Raw genomic sequence first — 25,740 nt, 5'->3', positions numbered from 1 at the left:
ATTTATATCCCTTCATATATTTAAAAATAAAGCTATTATAATTTTCACTAAGAATTTGTCAGGGGTTCCTGTGCGACCAAGCTATTGCCAATTTGAAACTTTACCGATTTTTGACTTGGTTAAACTTTATGCATAACTGTTTATATTTAATTCTTTTTAAAATTTATTCCCAGTATTTCCCTGAATTTATAAAAAGGGTCACAGAAATACCACAAGAAAAGTTGAGTGGTTAGAACGCTAGTTCTAATTAATACGAAGCCTTATTTATTTTTATAAAAGAAGCCCAGAACTTTGAAACATTCTTTCGGTAGAAGTGAAAGGTAAAGAACGCACTTCTTTGTCTTCTTCTATTTCACAGCAGGCGGGTTTTTCAGTTGATACTATTTAGCCCTTTTCCTTTTGCTTCACTCTGTGGGCTGCAAAGCTTCTGACTTGGATGTCTCTTATTTATTAGATATTCTCAGATATCTTTCAGTAGATCTTTCGACTCAAGGAGTTCGAATATAAGATGATAGATATCGATTTCTGTGCTCTATGTGCAGGAATAGTCGGGCTAGGCTCTTGGCTGATAGTGAGATTTTGTGGTGTTTGAAGCACTTTAACAGTTTACAATGCAAGGTATGCTGTGCAGACGTCAGCATATTACATTCAAATAGGCAGTTGTCAATTGTTTCATTATTCATAATACAATACCTGCAAAAAGGGAACAGGGGAACTGAACCACTTGAATTAGGAAACTGATACAAGAATGCAAGAAAGTTTAGTCCATTTGTTCCAGAACGAATTCTGTGATACATTTTAGAAAAATGCTTATTGGGAAAGGGGGAAAGGAGAGGATTAATCTTATTAAACATAATATCTGATAGTCTCCATCGGTAAATATCTCTAATTGGGATTGGTCTCCCACTTGGCTGGTCAATATTTGTAGTATTTTTTGCTATTTCATCAACCTGATGATTACCACTTATACCACAGTGGCTAGGAATATGCTGAAGATAATTTCTTATGCCACTTGAAGCAAGATTATCTATACTACTAAGACAATGATAACTGTCAATATCCAGCTTATACTGAGGAGCTGAAGACAGCAACTCAAGGCTTGATAAAGAGTCGGAATATACTATTATATTATTTGAATTTGCAATCAAAGGTTGGTTTCCCTTAAGGTGTTCTAATGCCATGATTATGGCATTTAACTCTGTAGACATTATAGATACTTTATTGTACAATCTCTCACCCATTGCAATTTTCAGGTGAGGAAGGAAGGCAGCATTTGCTACCTTCTCATTCATTTTGGACACATCAACAAATATTTGGAAATGGTTTTTATAAGTAATTGTGTTAAGTTCAGCAAATTTTTTTCTGGACAAAAGCAATGGGGGTTAAATCTTTAGTCCACTTTGAGAAATCAGTATTTATTATAGGGATTGACCAATTCCATGGAGGGGATTGAGGGAAAGTAGGTGCAATAGACTTCGCGGGTACAGGGAACTTCTTCTGAATATTGGCACACTCATCTGCAATGCCTCTATACATGGCTGGATTTCTTAACCAATTATGTAGGGCGTGTGAGCTATTTGATTCAACTTTTGTAGGATGTTTTATCAAGAAAAAACTATGTCTCCCTATTACTTTTTTTAGTCAACTCTCCATAAGCAGAAAGTTGGTGCTTGTTGGTTTCCTAAGACCAAATACGAGACATATTATACCATTTAGTATTGCTTCAATTTTTGCATCTGGGTCCTTGCACGTGCACCATAGATGATGAGCCCATGGGGTCTTATATGTGATTTATAAAACTAGAGTAAGGTTTTCTCCTTACAGCCCAGGGTGTAGAAAGAAGTCTTTTTAGTATAATTGTTTTTCTATAGCATTTTTTTTATTGTGTTTGAAATGTGGAGGTGGAAATTAAGTTTTTGGTCAAGCATGAGACCTAGGTAATTAATATGATTATCTTCTGGAATAGTTGTTCCATTTAGAGTGAGTCTTGCATTAACATGATTTCGCTTTCTGTGAAATTGGATTATTTTTGACTTGGTAGGTGCAATGGGTAAATCTGACTGTTGAGAGAATTTTTCAAATTGGAATAGTGAGTTTTGCACCTTAGACTGTGCAATTTCAGAGGCGTTGCCGGATGACTATAGCACCAGATCATCAGCACATTGCAGATTCGTGTGGGGGAGGTTCATGTCTCTTAGATAGAGTAAAAAGAGGAGGAAACTCAGAACTGCACCCTCAGGAAAGACTCTGATTATTGTCTTTTGGAGTGAAGAGGCTGAACCTAAACGAACAATGAAACTTCGCAATTCTATGAAAGATTTTATAAAAGATACTAGCTTGGGGAGTAGTCCAAGGTTAGCACGTTTAATTAAAAGGAAATTGTGGTTCATACTGTCATATGCCCCTTCAAAGTCTGGGAAAGCTGCAACTAGGACATTTTTATTTTAGAATGATTCATTTATTGCATTTGTTAACAATATGAAAGCATATGTTGAGGAAAGGTGTTTCCTGAAGCCAGTTTGAGTGTGAGGGATCATATTATTTTTGTCAACAAACCAGAGGAGTCGGTAATATATCATTTTCTCCATTATTTTCCCCATCATAGGAGTAATCATTATGGGCCTATAAGACTCAGGGTTATTTTTGGGTTTATTTTTCTTTAGGATTGGTTAGAGAGTCGAACATTTCCAGATATTGGGGAACATAGATGAAGCCCAAGCACGATTATAACAATTTAGAAGTTCCTGTTTGTATGAAGGGGGAGATTATTTATCCATGTAGGGTGTATATTGTCATAGCTGCCGCTAGTCTTGGTCCTAATATGATGTATTGCATTGTTCATTTCCTGAATTGAAAATGGGCTGGTTATATACTCAGATCCTGGTTGAGGTTGGTAACTTGGGTTCATAGGAATTGGAGGATTTTGCTGCAATTGTTTGATTTTAGCTTATTATCAAAAAGATTGGCCCATAGCTTAGCTTTTTCATTATCATTGTCATAATGGGTATTATTATGTATAAGCTCATACAGGAGTGGGTTGGGGGAAGTTTTTTTCCCACAGATGTGGCTTATGACTTTATGTATAATTGGCTCATGTGTTTCTCTGGAGAGATTATTTGCAAAATTATTCCACTAGTTATATTTAGCATTTATTATGGTCCTTTTTAGATTAGATTCTGGTTGTAATTTTTTTTAAATATGTAGTAGGTGATGGTTTTTTTAAGAATGTTCTCCTAGCTGCCTGTTTTGTTCTCCATTTATTTTGGCATTCATTTGTCCACCATGCTTTAGGAATATATTTAGGGAAGGTTTTCCTGGGTGTTGTCCTGGGGATAGCATGATTAGCTGTATTTATTAGTAAAGATGCCAAAACTTCAGCATATTTGTCAGCTGTTGCGTTTGAAATGCATGAATTTTGGGTGAAACTTGTAATTTCATCATTTAGCTTATTTTGGAACATAGGCCACTTTGCTTTATTGTTGATATATTTGGCGGTATGTGATAGGGTTTCTACAGGTTCGTTTAGAGAGCAAACTATGGCAAAGCGGTCAGTACATAGGACTATCAATTTTATTTATATAAATTTTATTCAAAATATTTAAAGACACAATTTGTAGGTCAATTGTAGAGAAACTGCCACTTTTGGGGTTGAAATATGTATTCAGGTTTGGAGGGGTAGCAACAGCTAATTCATTATTATTTGAAGTCATACGCTCAATGAACTTACCAGCTTTTAACATTTTGAAAATTGCAACCCTTATTGTATTAATCTTTGATACTTCAAAGGGGGTATTAGGAGGGATTGGGAGGTAAATTCCCAAGTTTTGGAAAGGATAATCTTCGACGGCAGGAGGGGAAATACTTTTGATTGGGGATGTTTTTTTCCTTTTTTTTGGAACTCCTAGAAAGGACCTCTTGAAAACCATTATCATATATAGTGACATTTGCTCCAACACTGATCATTGTCCTATTCTCAGAATTTGAGCAGCCATCCTGGCTTGACCAGCCAGGATGGGGCAAAAATGAATCTATTTCATTAGTATTTGGGGTGGGATCTGGAGGGACCTTTTTTTTAGGGAGAGTTCTTTGCATTGCCTTTTTGAATAAGCTTTAAGCTAAAAAGGAAAGGATATTACAGTATGATATCAGACCGTCTGCATTCTACTGTGGGGAAAACTTCACCATCCACAAAAGAAACACCACAGTATGGCCCTGAGGAGGATTTTGAGCACGAGGGGTTCAGTACAGCTACTGATTAATCGAGACAATAATTCACAAGAAACTTATTTTTAAAATTTCTTAAAGTGTTACTGTTTTTGTATTTTTGTATATTATTATTCGATTTCTTTTCCTTTTATAAATTGCACTAGACAAATTCCATGCTTTTTCTTCAGCATCTTCTTTGACGGATAGTACTACTATGGAATTGATCGGATTGAATAATGACTGATACTAGAGGGACTGTTTCTCTGTTTATTAAAGGAAAATTAACTAGAGGTCCGAGTATATCTTTTTTTATTTCTTTTTTTTGTCCTAAACATGTGGGCATTCGCCAGGATACGAAAGGTGTCTTTTTTTTCTTTCTTTTTTTTTGAGGCTTTAATCTTTAAGTCTTCAAAATATTAATTCTTATAGTTATGTTTGAATTTATTGCGGAACCTTTTTTTTAGGTTTTTTGCTCATTTTAAAATAAAACATGAATATTAAAATACTCTGCTTTTTGCTCCTGTTTGTATATATTTCCTTCCTTCTTTCACTTTCCATTTGAGTTAAATTTTCTTCGTGTAATTTTATCATAATAATATAAAACAGGTTTAATTTATTATTTATATAAGCAGCTCTGAGAAAGTTAATAAAATAAAGCATTAGGAGGAGGAGAGACGGTGGGCCTGATGCCTCCTCTCCCTTTCTACGTCCATGGGCTGTGTAAGTTTTTAATAATACTTAATAATTGTTATCTTTTTTATTTTTATTATCTTTATAGTATTGTTTATTATCCTTCTTAATAAGTGTTAACTCATCTTTAAAACAAGTCAGTTGTTTTTGACTTTTTCCAAAGCTTAAATTTAATTTAAGGAACTGAATTCACGTGTTACGAAACTGCTGGAAAGATCTTCGCAGGCTGAGAATTCGTCGGACGGAGATAGTGATAACGAAGAGGAGTCAGGGCCGAGTAAAAAGAGAAAACTTGAAACGAAGACAAAGAAGAAGCGAAAAACTGGGAAGAAGAAAATGGAAATTGAATATGAAATTGAGTCGTCTAGTTTACCGAAAGTTAAAGTTGTTGGTCGGTAAATTTGATTTGAATAAAAGGGTCACCTCATTTCTTGTCAACCTAAGAATTAAATGTTTTTTTATTGTTCTTTTTTTTATTTAGAACCGGAGAAAAAAATCGGGCTCGGGAGGTGGGATGAAAATGGAGAGTGGAGAAAAAAAGGGAGTAAAAACACAGTTATTTGGTTACACTTATACTCGTTATTGCTAGTAGTAACTGAGACCCTAGAAAAAAGGATATATTTATTGGGTCCTATTTTCCGTTGAGCAAAAAAAAATACAGTACCTTTTTTAAGCCTTTTTTTTTTCATAAGGTTGTTTTTGGTCTAAGATCCAAAGTATACAAGTTTAAACCGGTCTAAAAGGAAAAAATGACCTTTTTTGCAGCCCATTTTTGCGGAGTTCATGGCCTCAACCTGAATTTTTTAGCCTTTTTGGGTCCCATTTTCGGATCAACCAATAATTTTGTTTATTGGCCCCGTTTTGGCACCTATTCGAACTTTTTTTTTTGCTTTTTTTTTTAAATTATACTTCCCTTGGGCCAGAAACTTACGGATGTAAATCTTAAACCAACTAGAGAAAAAAAGGTTGTGTTGCCCAAAAAAAACTCCCAAAAAAATTTATGGTCCCTTTTATCCTGGCAATGATCCCTGAAAATTAATATATGGTCCTTGTCCCTGGGGCTGCTTGTTTTATATCGTCCTCAGGCATAATTTATTGGACTTTTCGACTGTTGTGAACAGAATGGCTATTTGTAAATTTGGATCTGATACTATGGTTTAAAATGGCACGAGAGTAGCTGGTTGCCCTCCATTAACTCTTGGTCCATAGAAAGTTGACTAGAACTTTCAATTTTACAATTAAATGAGCGCCACTTTTAAGTTCCTGCTACCTTCCCTACCGTATAAAGTTGCAAAGTGGCCAAAAAAAATCCACGCGATATGGTTCGATCTTTCTGATGTCGACGCTGGTGTGTTTAATTTGACAGGCTCCAAATCGTGGTGAGCACAAATTATGGGATCGCTCGTAGGATTAGAAATGTTGTAAGAATATTTTAAATGACATATGAATGAATCTAGGATAAAAACTGCAATATAGGGGCTTTTATTGTGAAAAACTTATAAAAGGTAAAACTTATATTGTGAAAGTGATAGATTTCAATATAAATGTTAATTTTTGAATCTCAAAAAATGGTAAATAGTTGACGTTATGCGTGGAAATTATAAGTTTGGTTCTCTCTAACTTAGAAAAATTGTATTCGATTTTATAAATTAAGTACGCCTAAGTTAACCTTTTTCTCATAAGCATCGTTATTCAAAAATTAAAGTCCAGCGTGATGCGCAAGGACTGACACAGTTACAGTCTAAATTTATTAGCCTAAATATATTATAACTCTAAATTTAGAACTAAAAGCAATCACAAATAATTTAACAAAACAAGGTTTACTGTACATAGAAAGGTTTTACGCTTATTATACACATAACGTTTATTATTTAATTTAATAATCGTTATTATTTAGTTTAATAAAAAAATGTATTGCTGGTCCACAATCACGCAATTTCTTATTTTTCGCATGGTTGAAAGATAGAATGATCTTTGTTCTTATAACCAAATGGTTCTTAGTCGAAAAATCGAAACGCATCTTTTGCTCTCCTGCGATATTCATAACGTTTAGTAGAACCGTTTTTGAGTTACTGTTGTAAGAAATTACTGTAAGAATTATTGTAAGAATTACAACAGTAATTCTTACTGTTGTAAGAATTACTGTTGTAAGAAGTCGAAAAAACGCAATAACAACCAAACACAGACAAATAAAAAAAAAAAACAACAGAAGAGGGTGTTAGTGCAGCCCAATACATTTGGAATAAGCCAGAATAAGCAACCACAATATGAAAAAAAAAAATCCAAGATTGATTTATTTTGGACATGTTCTGGAATTAAATTACAGTATCTGTCCTTTTTTCTAGATAAGCCGCAATTTGAGGTATTTGCTTGATTCTTGTGTACAGTGCGTGTTGATGTTTATACTTTGCTAGAGCTTCCTTTCCAAACACTGTGACGCAGTACTCTGTAGTTGTAAAGAACAGCAGGTCAATCCAGGAAATCTGTATAAAATGAAACAATAATTAAATAACAACCTTCAGCTGTCAATGGCAACTTCTACAATTGATGCTTATTCGGTTTGACTAAACATAAGTCTCTTTTTTAGATTTTGAGCAAGCTAAATTGGTAATAAAGTGATTTTGTAGTAAGTTGTTGTGATACGGCTGTCATTCATTTTCTAGCATTCATGAAGTAGAATTGTTCATCCACACTTTTTCTCGATCAACAGGATCAATATGGGCTAATTCAAATTAATTTTTACTGCAGCGAGTATTAATTGTCATTGACAAAGAAATTGTTCGGCGAATTTACATTACAGTTTCACCATGAACAAAGTGTGCTTAGAGTTGTGACCGAAAAACCTCACAGCTGAATGTCCGAATGACCTTCTGTGCTATAGCTGCCCTACCTTTTTAGAGAACATATTATCATGTAAGGAATAAGGGTTTTTTGTGTACGACCCTTAAACCAAACGACATGGAATGGAAAAACCCCAGCTCACCAAGGCAACAAAAAAACGCAGGTGATTGAACAATATTCGAACTTTGGTCCGACATTTAATCATAACCTAGGTAATGATTAACGACATTGCACGCATCCTCAATTTATTTTTCCAGTTCAAAGGAACATACTTTCTTTGCAAAATTGGAAATCACAGTAAAAAGTGAACCCCTGAAAGAAGCCCGTGAAAACTGTGAAACACGCCTTAAATTGAAGCTATGAATATTGAGTTGCCAAAAATAACCATGTGATAATATTTACATTGCATGAATTATTATGGTATCCATTTTTAAGTTTTGAACTCGGTCAAGTTCAATTTCAAGTCCTAGTTCATCTGCTGGGTTTTGAAACAACTACACGTCCAAACTGTCGTCAGCCAGCTTTGTAGAACTATCTCATTCTTATTTTAAGAGGTGTGAGAAACCTCGTGCCCAAAACCAAAAAGCGATATTACTTTTTCGTAATTTTGTAACTACTACTACATCTGACAACCCATCGCAGTATGACAACTGTCGAGTCAAACAAAGGTGGAGACGCATCTCTTCCAACTTGGCTTATTCAGATTTTTCCCTTGCATAAGGATCCTATTCCCTTGAAATCCTTCTTATGACCTCTCTCTATCGCATTTCAGGACTGCTTCTCTTTAGATCCCAAATGGATTCTCAAAAAATCTAATTTTAAGCAACTTGTCATCCGTAAAAAATGGTAGTTAGCAGAATAGTAATGAATTTTCTTTTTGTACGGTGTTTCCACGATACATCCTCGTGGTGGAAACATCGTATACACAGAAATGAATTTCCACCATCAAAAGTTGTCTAGAGTGTTTGAAACCGTAAAACCAGATATAAAAGCCTCTTCTCAAAACTGATTACTAACTTTCGGTTGTTCATCTGTTCTGCTTTTTCTATTTTATCTATTTCTACACACCCTATCTGTTTCTGGTTTTATCTATTTCTAAAAATATTGAAGTGAGAAATCTTTGCAAGCATTAATAATTTGTGTCACAGCTGTAGAATTGTAGTAATATTCCATGGTTCATTATGAAAGTAAACCTTACGATAATAAATTTAAGTAAGTATTAAGTTATATTCAGTCATCTTTGCGCGAAACTTAATTAATATTTTTTTTCTTAATTTGTTTTATACCTAAAATATTGTCGTCTCTCCTACCATGTATTCAATAAAGACAGGTAGGTAAATGCAACCAGTAGATAACGGCCATTACAGCGTTCTTAAAAACAGGATTTCATGAAAAAAAAGTGGCAAATACATCCTTTTATAAGATAAAAATGAATTGATAATAGGTGATACTATAATCTAGATGGAAAGGAATTTGTTTGTGTATTATCTCTTTTCTTTGTTTAGAAGTTGATTCTTCTTTATACTTTTTTTTCCTTTGCTTCTTTTTTGTATGTTGTAAGTGGGCAAAATAAAATTATCTTATTTTATTTTGACTACAAAATGGAACTAAACTAAATCAAAGGCAATTCAGGATAATCGCACATTTGAATCCTCAACTTGAATTTGGTCTAAAATACATGTGCAACAAATGAAGAATATTTGAATTTAGAATCTGATCCAGCCAGAAGTATGAACCCTGAATTATACCCGTATTCTGGGTTCAGGTTTACTCATAAGCCCACGACTTGATGTCTTTAGCAAGTAATTTGAATCTTAAGAATTTTCATCTTTTTAATGTTAAAATTAAATAACATTAAGTTAAAATCTTTAAATTTATTTATATATTTATATATTTATTTAAATTTATTTATTTTATGAATTTAATATTAGAAGCTAAATTATTTTATATTAAAAAAAAAAAAAAAATCAATTTCTAACTGAATTTAAGAATTACTAAATCAAAATCTTAAACTTAAATTACATTAGTTTTTTATTTCTTTTTGGTTTAAATTTTAATTTCTCAATTTAGCTTTCTATTTTAAATTTATGAATTTAATATTAGAAGCTAAATCACTTTGCATTTGAAAATTCAATTTCTAAGTGAAAATTTTTTAAATGAACTTAAAAATTACTAAATCCAAATTATAAACTTAAGTACTATTAATATTTTTTCTTTTTTATTTAAATTTCATACCATCGGAAACATTACAAATGGCATTTAGCTTATATCAAATACCACCGCAGCTAAAGATTATTTATAATAAGATGGGAAACTGAGGGAATAAATTAAAAGAACAGAACGATATGCTAACTAGCGGCTGCAATTGCACTAGATGGTGCTGAGTTTCCACAAACAAGATTGTAACAGATGGAATCTGATAGTAAATCTACGAGATATAAAGATTGTGAAATGTCAAATTATGAAGTGGGATTGTTAGGAGTTGCCATGAGTCAGATTAAACCCTCTCACGTTGATCCTCAACAGTGCTAAATTAGGTCACACCCAGAGCCGTTTCTGGGGCTGGTAGAGCTCTGGGAAAAATTAACTACAGCACCCCTTTCCCGACTCAAATATAAGCGAAAAAAGCCGAATCAATGTGAAAAATTGGATCAAAGTTGACAATTTCCTGGCCGTGGTGCCCCCAAGGCACGGCCTCTTGGGAAACTGTCCCATTTGTCTCCCTCCTCCCAAGGAACGGCTCTTGTCACACCAAGTTCTTTGAAGCTGTCAATTCTGTTATGTAGATTATCTGTGCCTTATTAAATGATAATGGATAAATTTTGAACTTTTACTGCTGTAGGCTATATATTTCACAGAAAACTGATTATAGCTGACAAAATAAACTTGTGGGGTGACACAACTACATACTTCTACTAATAATATGGTTTCGTTAATATTCTTTTTTCAACACCAGGCGCGCACCCACGGGGAGGGCTTTCGGGGCTTTAGCCCCCCCCCCCCCGCCTCAAGAAAAGATTACATTCTGTTTTTAAATTTTATTTAATCTGCCCTGTTTTATCATTCACTCCTTAGTTCTGACTCAAAACTTGCATTCAAAGAGCTAAAATAAACTTAAAGTAATACCTTAAAACACCGTTTTTTCTAAGGAATTTTTTAAGTTATCTCCTGGTTGACCATGGGGCCCCCAGTCAGCCCCCCCCCCCATAATTATTTTCTGAGTGTGTCACTGGTCAACACTGAGAGATACGAGCTTTGTATCTTATTATAAATAATCTTTGATCTCAACCTAATAAAAACTTTCAATATTGACAACTCGAGTTACTATTTACAACTTGAAAGCAAATTACCTTATTACCGACAAGCCATCCGCAGGGATTAGCGGCTAGACGAGCTTCGACTTTTTCTAAAAATTGAGTTATTGCAGCCAAAACTTCAGGAAACAAGGATTTTCTCTTTGCTTCATCTTTTTCATAAACAGGATTAACTGGCCTTGCAACTGAAAATTAAAAAACAGCTTTCAAAATAGGAATTATTCGTTCTGATTGTAGTTCCAAAAGATTTTCTTCCTTTTCATACATTGTGAAAATTTCAGCGAAGCCTGTCGACACGTATTAACAAAAATTGTTGTAAATGCTCTATTGTAAAGACCATTAAAGAACGCCTCCTCCCCCAACCACTAAATTCAAAGTCGTTTTAACTTCTCTCCAAGAATGCCCATAGGATCCCTCGAACTTGAACGTAGTCAACTAAAATTTGTTTATGTCACTGAGGCCAGTGTTCTTAAAATAATCAATATTTGCTTGATTCATATTAATATTATTAATATAATATTAATATTATTAATATTTTTGCAATAATATTTGCTTTATCAATAATGGTCACAACACTAGGATTTGAAACTTCAAAATCGATTTCACGAAATCATAGCTCATCCGACACGATAACATCGGTCTTGAGAGACAGTATGTTTAGTATTCCGATTCACAAAAAGAAAACTAAGCTATATACCTGATTTAAACCTTAGGTGTACAACTGTTCCCTAGATTGTGAAAAATATCTTTTTTATATAAAACCTTATAATACCTTTTCTTTTGTTAGAATAAACTTTTTGTATTTTCTTTAAAAATCGAAAATGTTCCTATTGTTCTAGGATCATTTGTTCGAAAGGATCTTTTTTGAAAATAAAACAGCAACGAAAAAAAATTATTTCGCTTGGTATGCTGAACAAAATATTTACATATTTATTTTCGGATAATTACAAATATCTATAAGGACAAAGAAACGACTTTTCAAAGCAATGGAAGACAGTTTTTTTTTTTTTTTTTTTTTTTTTTTTTTTTTTTTTTTAGCCAAGTAATTACCGTAGCCTAATACATTATTTCATAAAACACAATCCTCTGCGGGCTTTCTTGATATAAAATAAATAAAATAAGAGAAAATGTAGTAGTTACGGTCAATAACCTAATCAAAACGACCAATATCCCCACCCAACAACACTCTCATTGTAAATTACAACTAGACCCCCATAGGCTTGAGGCAAAGACATGGTAGACTTACTAAGGCTATAAATTAGCTCATTTAAAAGTTATCATTTACAAAAAGAAAAGATCTCCATCCTTTGATTTAATTTCATGTATTTGCACTTTTTAAATATTTAATATCAGTTTTTTAATTCACAATTACAACCTCGTCTCAAAAAGGAACATTTTCTCTGTATTTTGCTTTTACCAACCGGAAAAAATCTTAACGCCAAGCTCAATCCGATGATCCTACATTTAGGATTCAGATAACTGAATTTAGGGACCCATAATAACCAAAAATTTTCTCTAGAGTTAGAGACACTCACCAATAATATTGGTAGGCTTAGCCCATTGACGCTTCCATGAGACCATCGGGCACTAATGACCATATAATAACCTAGATAATGACGATATAAATTGATAAACTTTTATCCTCGATTGTTGCATACAGTAGGGACCTTTCTTTGGCGACAAAAGATGGTACATGTTGGGTATTTGGCTTCAATTTTTTTCAGTACTAAAAACTTATATAGAATACTGTAAAGACACAAAAAAACTAAGTAGGAATGAAACTTCCCAAAGCAAATCTGTTAATGGGATCGCTCCCCACAGTCAAAAACCTCAAGTTTGGTGTTCTTTATACAGACATTGCCTCCCGCTTGTTTCAGGGCAGTCTTAAACACATGACCAGTGAGCTCTTTTGGAAACACTATAGTCGTACCCTGGCTTCCATCAGACCATCGGACACTGTGAGTTTCATTGTTCTCTAATCCAGCTAATAATTTACTTAGGAAATCCAGTTGTTAAATCTTTTCCTCAGTGTCTTTTGTGTGGATTGTCTTATACAATTTCCACCCAGCTACAGTTGATGTACAGTGTAAATTTTACTCAATAATCCAGTACTATTTCTTGCTCCTAACTATTGGCCAGTTGTTCACCAGTGCATTACCTAGGGGGTCAACGCCTCCTAGACCAGTATTATAGCTGTTAATCGTCTGTGGCTGCTTGTCACTTAATTTTTCTGCTGAGAAGCAGAAAAATTGCTGCAGACGAGAAATCGTCTGTAGCACTTCATGAGAAGCATCTGGTCAATTTTACTATGATTTGTAGCAACAGCAAAGCCTTGACATCTTTCCACTTTCCACTTCACCTCAAATATAACCTTTCCACTCTCGGTTGTTTCAAAAACGATTTGTCTTCTCCCATCTTGCGCTCTCGTAATCAGTTTTCCTGGATAGTACCTGTAGCTCGGTATTAATGAGTGTAAAGTGTCACGGAAAGGTCATAGCTGGGGACGAAATTGTCAAAATAAAGGGTGTATACAGGGCAGGGTGTAAAGAGCAGGGTTCGTGCCTACGTTTAGGAGCTCATTTACAACTTTGGTTTCACTCTGTCTCTCCTGTTCACTGGACATTTTCCCTATATACAGCTCAAGATCTTAACAATAGCCTTGGGAAGACAATGAGACTCTTGTTTTATGCCAAAATCTAATCGGTTTTCCTCTGATGAACATCTTAAGTCTATGAGGATCAAAAAAGGAATCATCTCTTAATTCATTTAGTAGATCCTCGGTGAATACACTAACTTTGTAAAGGCTTGCATTGACGGTATTTAGACATGGTCAGACCTTCGCCATTTAGTCGCCTTTGTCCAAGAAATCATGCCTGACAAAGTTCAAATATTCTCTCATGGGTAAAAATAGTCTCGACTCGTTGTCTTACTAACCATTGGAACACCCGTATCCCTGGATTTCAACGAATACAACCTCTCACTTTGCAGTTGGGGACACTCGGTTTGTAATATAATAGCAAAAACCATTAAATTAAGTGAAAACTAGAAGAAAGAAAACTGGAAAAGCTGAGGCTAGGAGATTCTAGATAAATCACCTTAAATATTTGTTAACAGGAAAATACTGTGTGATGCTGTGCTATTTTAAACTGTATGGAAAGCGTCAGTTTACTTTTAGAGCCACTAGAGAGCACAGGAAAAAAAAAATTAAGCCCATGGTCCCACATGGGAACGTGTTAATGGGTTAACAAGAATATGTTTTTGTTTTTTGACTTTTACTGAGTAAACATGCCCTTTTTGAATTGTAAAAAAAAAAATAAAATGCAGGATGAACTGAAGAAATTCCTTAATTAAAGCATCATCTTTCCACTTTTGAATAATATTTTTATTTTTATGTAAATTCATTTATTTATATTTGAATATTTATTTGTATTTTCATTTATGTATAATCTTGGGTTACGATTAAGGACAGTAATGCTGTAAGCTAAATCATTTTCAAATGCTAGATATGAAGGGTTTTGAGGAACTCCCAAAATATTCCGTGAATTATTTTTAGCTGAAATAGTAGGAGCATCTCTGTATGTTTGAATTTGAAAATTGGAGGGGGTGCAGATCCACGCACCCCACTTAAGACTGTCCAATCACAAAGATTGAAATTCCTCGCAGGACTCAAATTTCAATAAGGTTAAATATCTTCAATGTTATTGGTTACCTTAGTTTAGGTCTGGATGTCTCTATTTCATTGTTAACTTCTTTGCAATAATACCTTCTTTTAGCCTCAGATTTTTACTCAGAAATTTTTTTTAATGATGTTTTCCATAAATTTTTTGGGAAGAATGCTTTGATTAGAAACTTGAAAGTTTTTTTTAAAGATTACCTCTCTCAGAAAGACTAGATAAAACAACCTGAGTCAAGGGAACGGCCGTAGATCTTAAAATTTTGTTTTTAAGAAATATGTTTTTAAACGGTTCGTAAAAAAAAATATTGAAGCCTAACCATATTATATCAAATCATAAAATTCATTTAGAAATCAACTCTTTAGGAGGCTCACAAGTTCAGTAGAAATAAAAGGGAATTACTCGTATTTTATTTGTAATATGCAAATCTGTCGGTTAGTAATAAACAGTTAGATGAGAAGCATTATTTGTATTACTTACTAGTCTTAATATCCTGGACAAGATCAGCTAATTCATCAGCCTGGGCCTGTTCCCAATCTGTAGTAGGGGTTAGATCGCATTGTTTCGCTAAATATCTGGAAATGGCATTAGACTGGGCCAACGTCTTACCATCAACTTCAATGTACGGCAGTTGACCAAATGGGGTATCTTCAAAAGATAGGATTTGAAAAGGAAAGGAAACAAAGAAAAGAAAATTGAATCTTCTCAATTTCCCACTGGGATGGTCCAATCAGCAACAAAAACAGCGAGGGAGCATTTTCAGGGAATATCCCAGGACGGAGAGAAAAATATTACCAGGAGCTTTGTTTATCGACGTGAAATGGGAGTTGTGGGTTTTGTGTTTAATATTTACATGTTTATCAGTTCATGGTTACAAACTGCAAGTAAGGAGCGACTACTGCTAACAGTAATCAAAATACTTAACTACAGATGTCTTTTTATCAATATATACCTTAAAAGAATTAACTTTTTCTAGTAATTCCAATTTATGAAATTAATTACGTTTAAAGCTACGAGTCTAAGAGAAGGGGTAGCCCTCTCCTCTCATATATGGAATAATTTCTGTTCATTTTAAGTTTTAATGTTGTTCTTTACTTTCAGTTAAAAAGACCTCATTTTAATATTTAATTTCTGATCGTTCTTCAAATCATACCGGAAAATCCGCCTACCTGCTCTGTCGAAAAATTGCACAGAAAATTATCCCCCCCCCATTAAAAGTTCCTCCCGTGGAAAGTCCTCCCATGGCAAATTCCTCCCTGGAAAAATTACCCCATGGACAATTCCTTCTGTATAGATTTCCCGCCTCCCCGGGAAAATTTCCTCTTGACTATTCTCTCCTGGCTGGAAATTCCCCAGGACAATTTTCCCTGGAAAATGCTTCTTGCTTTCATTTGAAAAATAAATTGGTCTTTGTTTAATTTCTTATTGTTTTCCAGATCGTGCTGGAACCACCCTCCTTCCTTTGTAGAAAATCCCCCCTCAAAAGTTACTTTTGCAGAGAATTGCCATACGAAAAATTGCTCCCGTGGAAAATCCTCCCATGGAAAAGTTCCTCCAGACAATTCCCTCTTCGCTGAAACCTCTCCTGGTACATTCTCTCCACATGTACAAACGTGCAACCAAAGAGAAAGTAAGACAAATAAAAAGAATTTAGTATGTGAATTCCGAAAAATACCCCACCCCCCTCTGAAAAAATTTCCCCGTGAACCCCTCCCCCCAGAAACTCCCCCTCCCTTTTTTATATTTCGCAATAACAAATACTATATGTGAATAATGAGTAAACTGCACAACTTACAGCCCTTTCACCAGGGGCTGTGGGGGGGGGTCTTGTCAATTCCAGAGGCATAGTTATTGGACCTTTCAACTATGCTGATGAAATGGCTCTCTCAAAATTTTGATTGGATGTATTTGGGGCAAAAAGAGGAGTGAGAAGGGGGCTAGTTGCCCTCCAAATTTTTGTTTACTAAAAAAGGACACATGGACTTTTAATTTCCGTTAGAATAAGCTCTTTCCAGATCTTATAAGACCGTTGTTCCGATACGATCGTCCCTGCGAAAAAAAAACACAAATAAACACGCATTGGTGATCTTTTTTCTAGCCAAATATACAAAATTCTACATTTTTCTAGATAGGACTTTAAAACCTCTGTAGTCGGGTATTCTGATTTGGTGAATATGATGGGTGGAATTTTCATTAAGGTCACTTAACCTTTTTGGTGTGTTTTTCCCCTTTTTTGAAAATCGGGTAGATTTTCTCAGGTTCGTACCTGTTGGTTAAACTGGATGAATTTTATATATTTAGAATCAATATAAAAAGCTAATTCTTTAATGTGTTAATTGTTATCAAAATTCCCTTTTTTAGAGTTTCGGTTACTATTTGGGCTGAGTCGATAAAACAAAGAAAATAATTTTATTTTCTTGGCTTTCGGTAAAGTTTTACGAAAAGATCGATTTCCCTTTCAATAAGTAGCCTCTTGTATAATTTATTCGCTCGAATTTATGCGTTGTATAATAAAAATTACTAGGTTCAGGATAAAATCACTAATTTCCTAGAAAAAAATCACTAGCTAAAACAAATTCACTAGGCAATCCAAAAAAAATGAAAAACCAGAAATAGTGATTAATAACTACGGGTGGCAACCCTGCGGTAATAATTGCTAAAATGAACCAACAACTTGAAAAGAGGATCCTTGCATTCAAAAACATATGCCCGAGGAGAATTTTAAGTATCAGCTGGCCACAAAGAGTCAGCAACTCTGAAATCCGCTGTAGAACGGGCCAGCTTCTCTACTGTTGTTTTAAGTCTACAGTCGGACAGTCTACAGTTGGAAACTAGACGGCAGAAGAAAACGGGTCGTCCAGAGAGCCCCTTGTGGCGAACTTCTGATCGAGATCTTAGGACGTCTGAAAGCCTCATTAGTACCTGAATGGGAAGACGTCATGGCTCCGGGACGAGCGAAGACTCTTCGTTGTCACCTTACGTGGCACCGATGGCTCCAAAAGAACTAAGGTAAGGTTAGGCCTATCGGCACAAAGGTGGAAAGGGAGGGATGTCATCATGAGTACCACCAGAAAAAAATTAAGGAGAGAAGGAAGATTTCAAATACTACCAGGAGCTTTTCATTTCACGGAAAATCCCCTCCTAAATTACCCGTGCTTTATGCTAAAGTTGTATACTGGGCTAGTTTAAAAAGACCTCTTATTCCAATTTAATCTGTCGTACTTAAAGAATTGGACAAAAAGCCAAACTTTAGCGTAAAGAGCCGGAGGGGAGCTCATATACGGAATTATTTCTGCCCATTTTAAGCTTTACCCCGCTCTTTACTCTTATCTATTTAATTCAATCGTAGATCAAACAAGAACAATAAACTATAGTTGAGCTTCTATTTTTTTTTAAGTTTTGGAACTACAATTTCTGGGTGTGATATGGCATATATTAATCGATCTTGGCTCTTTCCTTTGTCTTTTGCTTTTGGATTTTCTAATCACGATACCCTAGAATGTTCGGATATGATTTCATACTAAAGGATGTTGCTATTCAACCATATAGACCCTTGCAGTAATTGTTAAGACCGGTGCATTTTTATTTATTTGTCTATTTCCCCCAAACCGGTAAGCGCTCAGTGCTTGCCCTAAAATTATTTGTTTTTTTAAAGTGAGGTCCAATGCCGTATCCAGGGAGGGCAGGGGGCTATGGGATTTGAAACTTACCCCTCCCCGAAATGTTTGTCCAACTTGTAAAAACGTAACAAAAATGAATATAAACCATTTTTTTATGCGTTTCTTTTTATTTTTTTTTTGTACCCCCTCTCCCGAAAAAATCCTGGACATGTGCTAGGTGAGGTCCAAAAAAATTGAAAACTGCTTTAAAACAATCACAAATACTTAGGCCTACTTATCTTATTCCTAAAGGGGTATTTATTCGCTTCAACGCCCCTCCCCCCAGGGACGTCCTGAGGCTCATTTAATTGGGGGGGGGGGGCTATCATCGTCAATTTTACTGAATCGCTACCTGATTTATGCCGAATTTTCTGCAGAAATCAAGAATTTTGCTAAATCTGGGCCGATTTTGCAAAATTTCTGCCGAAACTTTTACCGAATGCCAAAAAGTTGGGGGGGGGGGGCACCTCCTCCCCCCGGGAAAGCCCTGCCTCCCCTCTCCTGGATAAATATTCAGCCAACTATATTCTTTCCCACTATATTTGTTCAATACCCAACGATTTTAATGTCGGATTGTAGGGAAGGGGGGGGGGGTATGTTTTTATGAATCAAATAAGTAAGTATTTGTGATGGTTTTAAAGCAGTTTCCAGAACTCTATAGGGCTTCTTTAATCATACCCTTATTCGTAACAATTACCACCCTTGCCCCTTGTTGGGGTTCCAACCCCTGTTTCATTTCCTTTCAGATAAGTGACTATTTTTTGTTTTTTTAATTACATTTGCTTATAGTATAATTTCAAAAGACAGGGTAAATTCTCATTGCTAAGTTAGAGGCGTCGCAATAAGTAAGCTTTGAAGTAAGTTCTATTTTTGTACTTCCTGGTTGGAAGTCACTGAAAGATAAAGCTAAGAGGTAGCATTGGGTTTGAATGGGGATGGAGATGATTGGCTGGGCCAGGCGGAGGTCCACCCCTATGAAGAGGGGTGTACAAAATATTATTTTGATTTAGTCTACTTTGAGACCCCGCATAGGGAGTCTGTAATTGGAATTTATAGATGTTATTATTGTGACCCTTTTGGAAGAATACAAGTAAGGTATTTTCTACAAACTGTGTACTAGTTTCGGTAACCCAGGCAGGGTAGGAATAGAGTTACGAGATATCGTCATTATTATATTGACAGGGAGGTTTGTTACCCCCAAGGAGAGAGTTAGAGATTTTCTAGCCGTAACCCAAGGCGGGTACACTTGGCTTTAGAAAGTGGCCATTTGACCACTCGATCGCGTTATCATACCTTGGGACAGGGTATACTGTAAATAGGGTAGTGCCAAACCCGATATTTGCAGAACCGGTGTGGTAGACGCGGCATCACAGTATATTTTGGAGCCGGGGCTTTCCCCTCCAATAAGTGGTGACACCCGTATATTACCACGCCAGTGGCGTTGTGGCCTACCGGTATAACACTGGTGGCTAAACACCACGAACATTGGTGCCAGCGGTAGCTGTCACTACGAACATTGGTGGCAGCAACAAAAGGAGCTATCAGTAAACCTGATAGTAAAAGAATTCTGCGTTTTCGAAGAGACTAGTTGAGTTAGCCAACATAGTGATAGTAGCCTATTGTGGTTACATATAAAGGAAAAAAAAGAAAAAAATACGGAATCAATTAATAGGACTATGAAGATCTATTATGGGCTGTGCCTTGTGAGATCATAATTGAAAAATTACGGATCAATATATCCCGCAACTAATTAGTTTGCAAAATATAAGGAAAATTGGCAAGCAGCAATTTTTCGCGATAGACCGGAAGCTACATGGATAAAAGAATTTTCATTTAGACTGAAGAGATAATTTAACGTAACGAAATTTTGAAATTATGTCGGACACAGATGAGATTAACTCAAGACCGAGAAGGGTGAGTCAAGCCCATAGAAAAAGTAGGAAAATAGAAAGAAAGGCTAATATGGAGGCATTTGAGGGAGAGCACCGAGAATATAAGGAAAAAATGCAGGCTGAGAAAGATGAAATTAGAAAGAATAGAAAAGAGGACGAAAGGGCTAGAGTAGCCTATAAAGAAAGAGACAATAGGGATAGAGAACGAACAGATTCAGAAAATGAATTAAGAAGAAATAATGACAGACGGAATCAAAGTAGTCCGGGTAGAAGGAGCAGTGTTGAATCGAAATCCAGCAGGGGCTCGCGAAAGAGTACTCAAATAGATACAACACAACAAATATTAAATTTCATGAAGGAAGAGAGAATAGCTAGAGAAAGAAAGGAAGAGGCTGATAGAGTAGCCAGAGAAAAGAAGGAGGAGAAAGATAGAAAAGAAAGAGAGAGATAGACAAGAAAGAGAGAAAGAGAGGATAACTAGAGAGCAGAGAGAAGAGAATATTAGAATAGATAGAGAACGAAAGGAGGAGGAAGACAGAGAAAAAAGAGAAAGAGATAGAGTAGCCAAAGAAAAAACGGAGGAGGCAGACAGAGAGGAAAGAAAATACATAATGGAAATGATTGCAGGGAAAAATTTTGAAACGTTTAAGAGAACCGCATGGGTTAGAAGCCCAGAAAAATATACAACTTCGCTGACTACGGGGGAAGGTGGACCGACCCATAAAATAAATTGGGAGGCTGCGCCGCCCTGTCGGAAAGATGAAATGCTTGATGCTCAAAATTTTGATAATCTAGTAAAATTTGATTCCTCGAGGCCTTTTTCTAGAAACTGCTATAAAAAAGATCAAAAAGTAACATATAAGAGAAAAAATTGGGTTACAGCACATAATAAAGCAAAAACTGACCAGTTTGTCAGATCACACAAAATAGAGAGAAAATTAATTGGAAAATTGACCAAAATGGTGATTGACTCTGGGGGTCAGAAAACTTTTATGCGAATGGAGCTTATTAAAAAGACGGAAATAGACCATAAAAATGATATTACAACAGTTTGTTATTATGGAGATAAGCACCCATGCCCGTCTGCTTGGGTAAGAATAGAAATTGCAAAGAAGGACGGTACGGTCCAGAGAAAAACGATAAAATTAGGGTTAGTACCTACGCTAGCAGTGAATGTTTTAGTAGGAGGAGACTTTGGAGATATCTTTGCAGAAAATAGAAAACTTGAGAACATTTTTAATGAATATGAGACGCTAACAAGCACATACAAAAATGAAACACTAATTGTACCAGAGAAAATTTAGAAGAGATTTATTGTACGCACTTTTACTTGGAAAGTTCGGGAAATTTTAATAGAATAAAAAAAACCAAATGTTGGAGTTCAGTTCCAATTTGATAACAAACTATTTGTTTGTGCGGTAAAAGTAAAGAGGCCTAAAAGAGAGAAAAAAGATATTAAATAGAACTACAATAAAAAAAGGCAGTCAAAGATGGTGGACACTGGAGTCCACATCGGATTTAATAATGATTTATTATTTTGCGAGAATGATAAAATTGTGAAAAGTAGAGATGAAAAGAGGAGTGTAAAAAAGAGACAAAATTTGGAGATTCAGCCTGCAGTGGCGAAAAATAGTAAAATGTTGGATGGGCTGTGCCTTGATAACATAAATAATGGCGGGGAAAAAGAGGTCAAAGGCCCATGGGGAATAAAACAAGATGGTTACAAAATAGAGATGAATGACCTACAATGGTTGGGGGAAAGTTGGGAGAAATTGAATGTCGAGTCGGATTGGAAAAACTTGGAAAGGAATCTGAGATTGGTATTATCAACTCAAAAGATATGTCGATCCTTTACGAGGAGGAGGAATCCCTTGGGGAAGATCCCCTGCGGGAAGTCGCGAAAGATAGCCCTTTTCCTCAATGCACAACTGGCGGACAAGTTGTGATCCCTTTAACGAGATTTTGCCTTTCTGATCTGGAGTCCTTGGGGGATACTCTCTCCCAGTCACTTCATACTTCACTCAAACCTTTGTCCAGTAACCCTATTCATAGCTGTTATTCTTCATGGAAATCGAGAATTATTTCCGGAAAACCATATTCAGTGGGAGATGTATCTAAGTTTCATCTTCAATTAGCATCAACGCATTTTCTGCATTTAATTATCCCAGGGGAGGGAACCCAGAAAAAAGGCGATTCATGGTTCGCTCAAAATTTCATTTCATTCCCAGTTCCCTTATCGTTTTCACAGGCCATTGCATTTTTGGCCTTAGATTATTTGAAATTATGCCAAAGGGCAATTTACTTTTTAATTGAGATGTGGGGTTGCTTCCACAGATGGAAATTAAGAGGCTAGTGCAGCCAATTTTTCATGATGGCTGGCATTATCATATGGGCCAGAAACTGATTCTCTGCTCCTCTCAAATGTAAATTCGTGAGAGTTAGAAAATTTTTTGTTTTTGGTTTTGCTGCGCACAATCCTTGTCTACGAATCTTGGGGACTTCAACTTTCAAAGCCTAATGCGGATGCTATACGATTTAGACCATGGTGGTCCTACAGTAGAGACGTGTTGATGACGACCGATCCAGAAACAAGCGGTGAAAGTAGTAGCACAGACGATGGTGGAAGAGAGAAGGCACAAAGATTTTGTAAGGTTGAAGTTATGTGTCTATGTTTGTAAGGGTGGACCAAGATAGCGCGTAGGCGGTCATCTGTCTTACGGGGGGAGGTGTTGGGTTTCCACCGCTGTTTCTTTTCCTTTCAGATAAATGAGCTGTTTTCGTTTTCTTAATTACATTTGCTTATAGTATAATTTCAAAAGACAGGCTAAATTCTCGCTGCTAAGTTAGAGGCGTCGCAATAAGTAAGCTTTGAAGTAAGTTCTATTTTTGTACTTCCTGGTTGGGAGTCATTGAAAGATGAAGCTAAGAGGTAGAATCGGGTTTGAATGCGGATGGAGATGATTGGCTGGGCCAAGCGAAGGTCCACCCTTCTGAACAGTGGTGTACAAAATATTATTTTGATTTAGTCTACTTTGAGACCCCGTATAGGGATTCTGTAATTGAGATTTATAGATGTTATTATTGTGACCCTTTTGGAAGAATACAAGTAAGGTATTTTCTACAAACTGTGTACTAGTTTCCGTAACCCAGGCAGGGTAGGAATAGAGTTACGAGATTTCGTCATTATTATATTGACAGGGAGGTTTGTTACCTCCAAGGAGAGAGTTAGAGATTTTCTAGCCGTAACCCAAGGCGGGTACACTTGGCTTTGAAAGTGGCCATTTGACCACTCGATCGCTTTATCATACCCTGGGACAGGGTATACTGTAAATCGGGTAGTACCAAACCCGATATTTGCAGAACCGGAGTGGTAGACGCGGCATCACATTATATTTTGGGGCCGGGGCTTTCCCCTCCAATAAGTGGTGACACCCGTATATTACCACACCAGTGGCGTTGTGACCTACCGGTATAACACTGATGGCTAAACACCATGAACACCCCTCCTAAGGCCTGGCCTTACCACTGTAGATAAATGTATACAGTAGAATCATTCCGTGTCATAATCATTATACAAAGCCGTACCGAGATGCAAGTGCTCCGGAGAACATAGAAACATAAGCGACATTAGTTTTTTTCACGGGTAGACAAGTCAGATTTCTCTTGAACGCGAAATTTGGCATCACCTTTGTCACATTAAATTTTAAAGAATCTAGTTTTAAATTAACTTATTCCAATACATATAAAAAAATCAGTAATTAGTTGTGTAATGTTATTATTAGATGTTGTTAGAAATTACAAGTAGGTTGCAAAGTCTCTAGTTGGTTTCAAAGGCCTTTTGAGAAAGTTTCTGCCAAAATACGTGTTCCAGGGTAATATACACTGGACCGCTGATGGCAGATCAAATAAGAGGAACGTACGAGTATATGGGCGGAGCTTTTATACGTGCCAAGACTTTAGTAGCCAAATATTACTTAGTCGTGGTTATACTGTATATAATTTATATACAGTGGGCCTTACAGTATTATTCGTCACCGTTTTACTTCACAGAGAAAGTGTTTCATAACGGTAACATTTTTTTAGTTCCTCTTTACCTGACTATAGACCAGTATTGCTTAAAATTATGCAAAATAAAACAGAGAATTATGGAAAGCAGGCCACCTAGAACATATTATATAAAAATAAAATATCTAACGTAACCAACTCTAAATAGTAAATATCAAATTAAATCATAGCTGCATAATAGTTTACCTCAGTCAGGCTAAGCTGATTATTTCCTAGTGAATACACAGAAATCGGTTTTTAGTACAGATCAAAAATAAAGTGTGGTCGGTATAATACGTACGTATCAACAAAACTTACTTGGTTTAAGTGCTGGCCATTGTGAGAACTCAATCCTAATATCTTCATACGGAATCTTTCCATAAGCAAAAATTAGGCGAATGACTTCACCTTTGCCTTTTACATTAAAATAAATAAGTTTATATTTTTTGTCCATTATTTTACTGCCGGCTTGCTGTTTGCCAACTGAAACACTATGAAAAGCATTCCCTTACTTAATCTTGTCCTTTGGACTTTTTCATACAAAAGCCTTTTTCAGATTGGCAGGGTGCCTGCGTTTTGGTCACTGAATAAATTTATCTTATAAAATAATCTTATGTAAATATTTCCTTGCTTATAAGTTTATTTCTTAAAGACACGACATACAGATCAAAATTGCATCGATACATAACTTAAATCAAGGAAAGTTATCATAGGCAGTGCAATAGCGCTGCTTAAGTAAAGAGCGAAGCGTACTATTATTATTTGTATCAAATACAATGTGTAATTTATTTATTTTTTCCCCAAGGCATTTCGTATGGAAGAATTTTTAGTAAAAATCTCGGAAGAGGCTCATTCGATTGGAAATTAAAAGTTCTAGCGTCCTTTCAGGGATTTGAGGACAAACTGCCCCCTTCCAAAGCGGCTCACTTCAGACATTTTATAATTTCTTAAATCACATTGGCCTGACATCACATAAAGAAAGAAAAATGAGCAAAAAAGGGTTTTTTATAGGCCAAATGAAGATACTGAAAAACAAAGTGAATATTTCGAGAGGAGAAACGCCTCTCTTCTTCAGCGCGAAACGAAACGATGTATCAATAAAAGCCAAAAATTAAAAGAATTAAAACCAACTACCTAAAAACCGTAAAAGCATGTTATTCGCTAATATCCGCTATTTGCACAAAATACAGAAAAAAATGAAATCCCATCAACAAATACTATCGAACAACTGAAAAAGCAAAGGAATCGATTCATTCGCTCAAAAAAATAAAACGAACCTGCTATTAAATCAGTTGTAAAACTATGTTCTTTTATTTCGAATTTTAATTAAGGCATTTCTTGCAGACACCCTTTGAGACCTAAGGGGTTGTTCACGTGTTTGATTAGATGACTGGGAAAGTGGTTCAAGGTTTATTTCAGG

General features: G+C 35.7%; 2 protein-coding genes across 2 annotated transcripts in view; one reads left to right on the top strand and one right to left on the bottom strand.

The window, feature by feature from the left end:
* Window positions 1-5,342, top strand: part of LOC148953577 (protein MAK16 homolog) — a 124,578-nt gene extending 119,236 nt beyond the window's left edge. Inside the window, exon 8 of the mRNA XM_089087739.1 lies at window positions 5,077-5,342. Within this exon, the coding sequence (XP_088943865.1) occupies window positions 5,077-5,295 (219 nt within the window). The 3' untranslated portion in view covers window positions 5,296-5,342. The remainder of the gene's footprint in view (window positions 1-5,076) is intronic.
* A 1,833-nt stretch (window positions 5,343-7,175) lies between these two features.
* LOC148953576 (hematopoietic prostaglandin D synthase-like) lies at window positions 7,176-24,870 on the bottom strand. Its single transcript, XM_089087738.1, has 4 exons — window positions 24,639-24,870; window positions 15,206-15,373; window positions 11,088-11,236; window positions 7,176-7,379 (listed from the first exon to the last, which is right to left on the bottom strand). The coding sequence occupies exons 1-4, from the start codon at window positions 24,772-24,774 to the stop codon at window positions 7,212-7,214; spliced, it is 621 nt and encodes a 206-aa protein (XP_088943864.1). The 5' UTR covers window positions 24,775-24,870; the 3' UTR covers window positions 7,176-7,211.
* Window positions 24,871-25,740: the final 870 nt, after the last annotated feature.

This window comes from Artemia sp. Qi Xiang Cuo, chromosome 4 (assembly GCF_049724085.1).
Source record: "Artemia sp. Qi Xiang Cuo chromosome 4, ASM4972408v1, whole genome shotgun sequence".
Lineage (NCBI taxonomy): Eukaryota > Metazoa > Arthropoda > Branchiopoda > Anostraca > Artemiidae > Artemia > Artemia sp. Qi Xiang Cuo.
Note: the sequence above shows the minus strand (reverse complement) of the source record. Positions and strands in the feature narration are given on the sequence as shown.

Coding starts and splice junctions, on each gene's coding strand:
- LOC148953576 (XM_089087738.1), bottom strand. CDS start 24,774: ATGGACAAAAAATATAAACTTATTTATTTTAATGTAAAAGGCAAAGGT. Junction 15,374..24,638: donor ATGGCCAGCACTTAAACCAA/GTAAGTTTTGTT, acceptor TATCTTTTGAAG/ATACCCCATTTGGTCAACTG. Junction 7,380..11,087: donor GATGGCTTGTCGGTAATAAG/GTAATTTGCTTT, acceptor CATTTTATACAG/ATTTCCTGGATTGACCTGCT.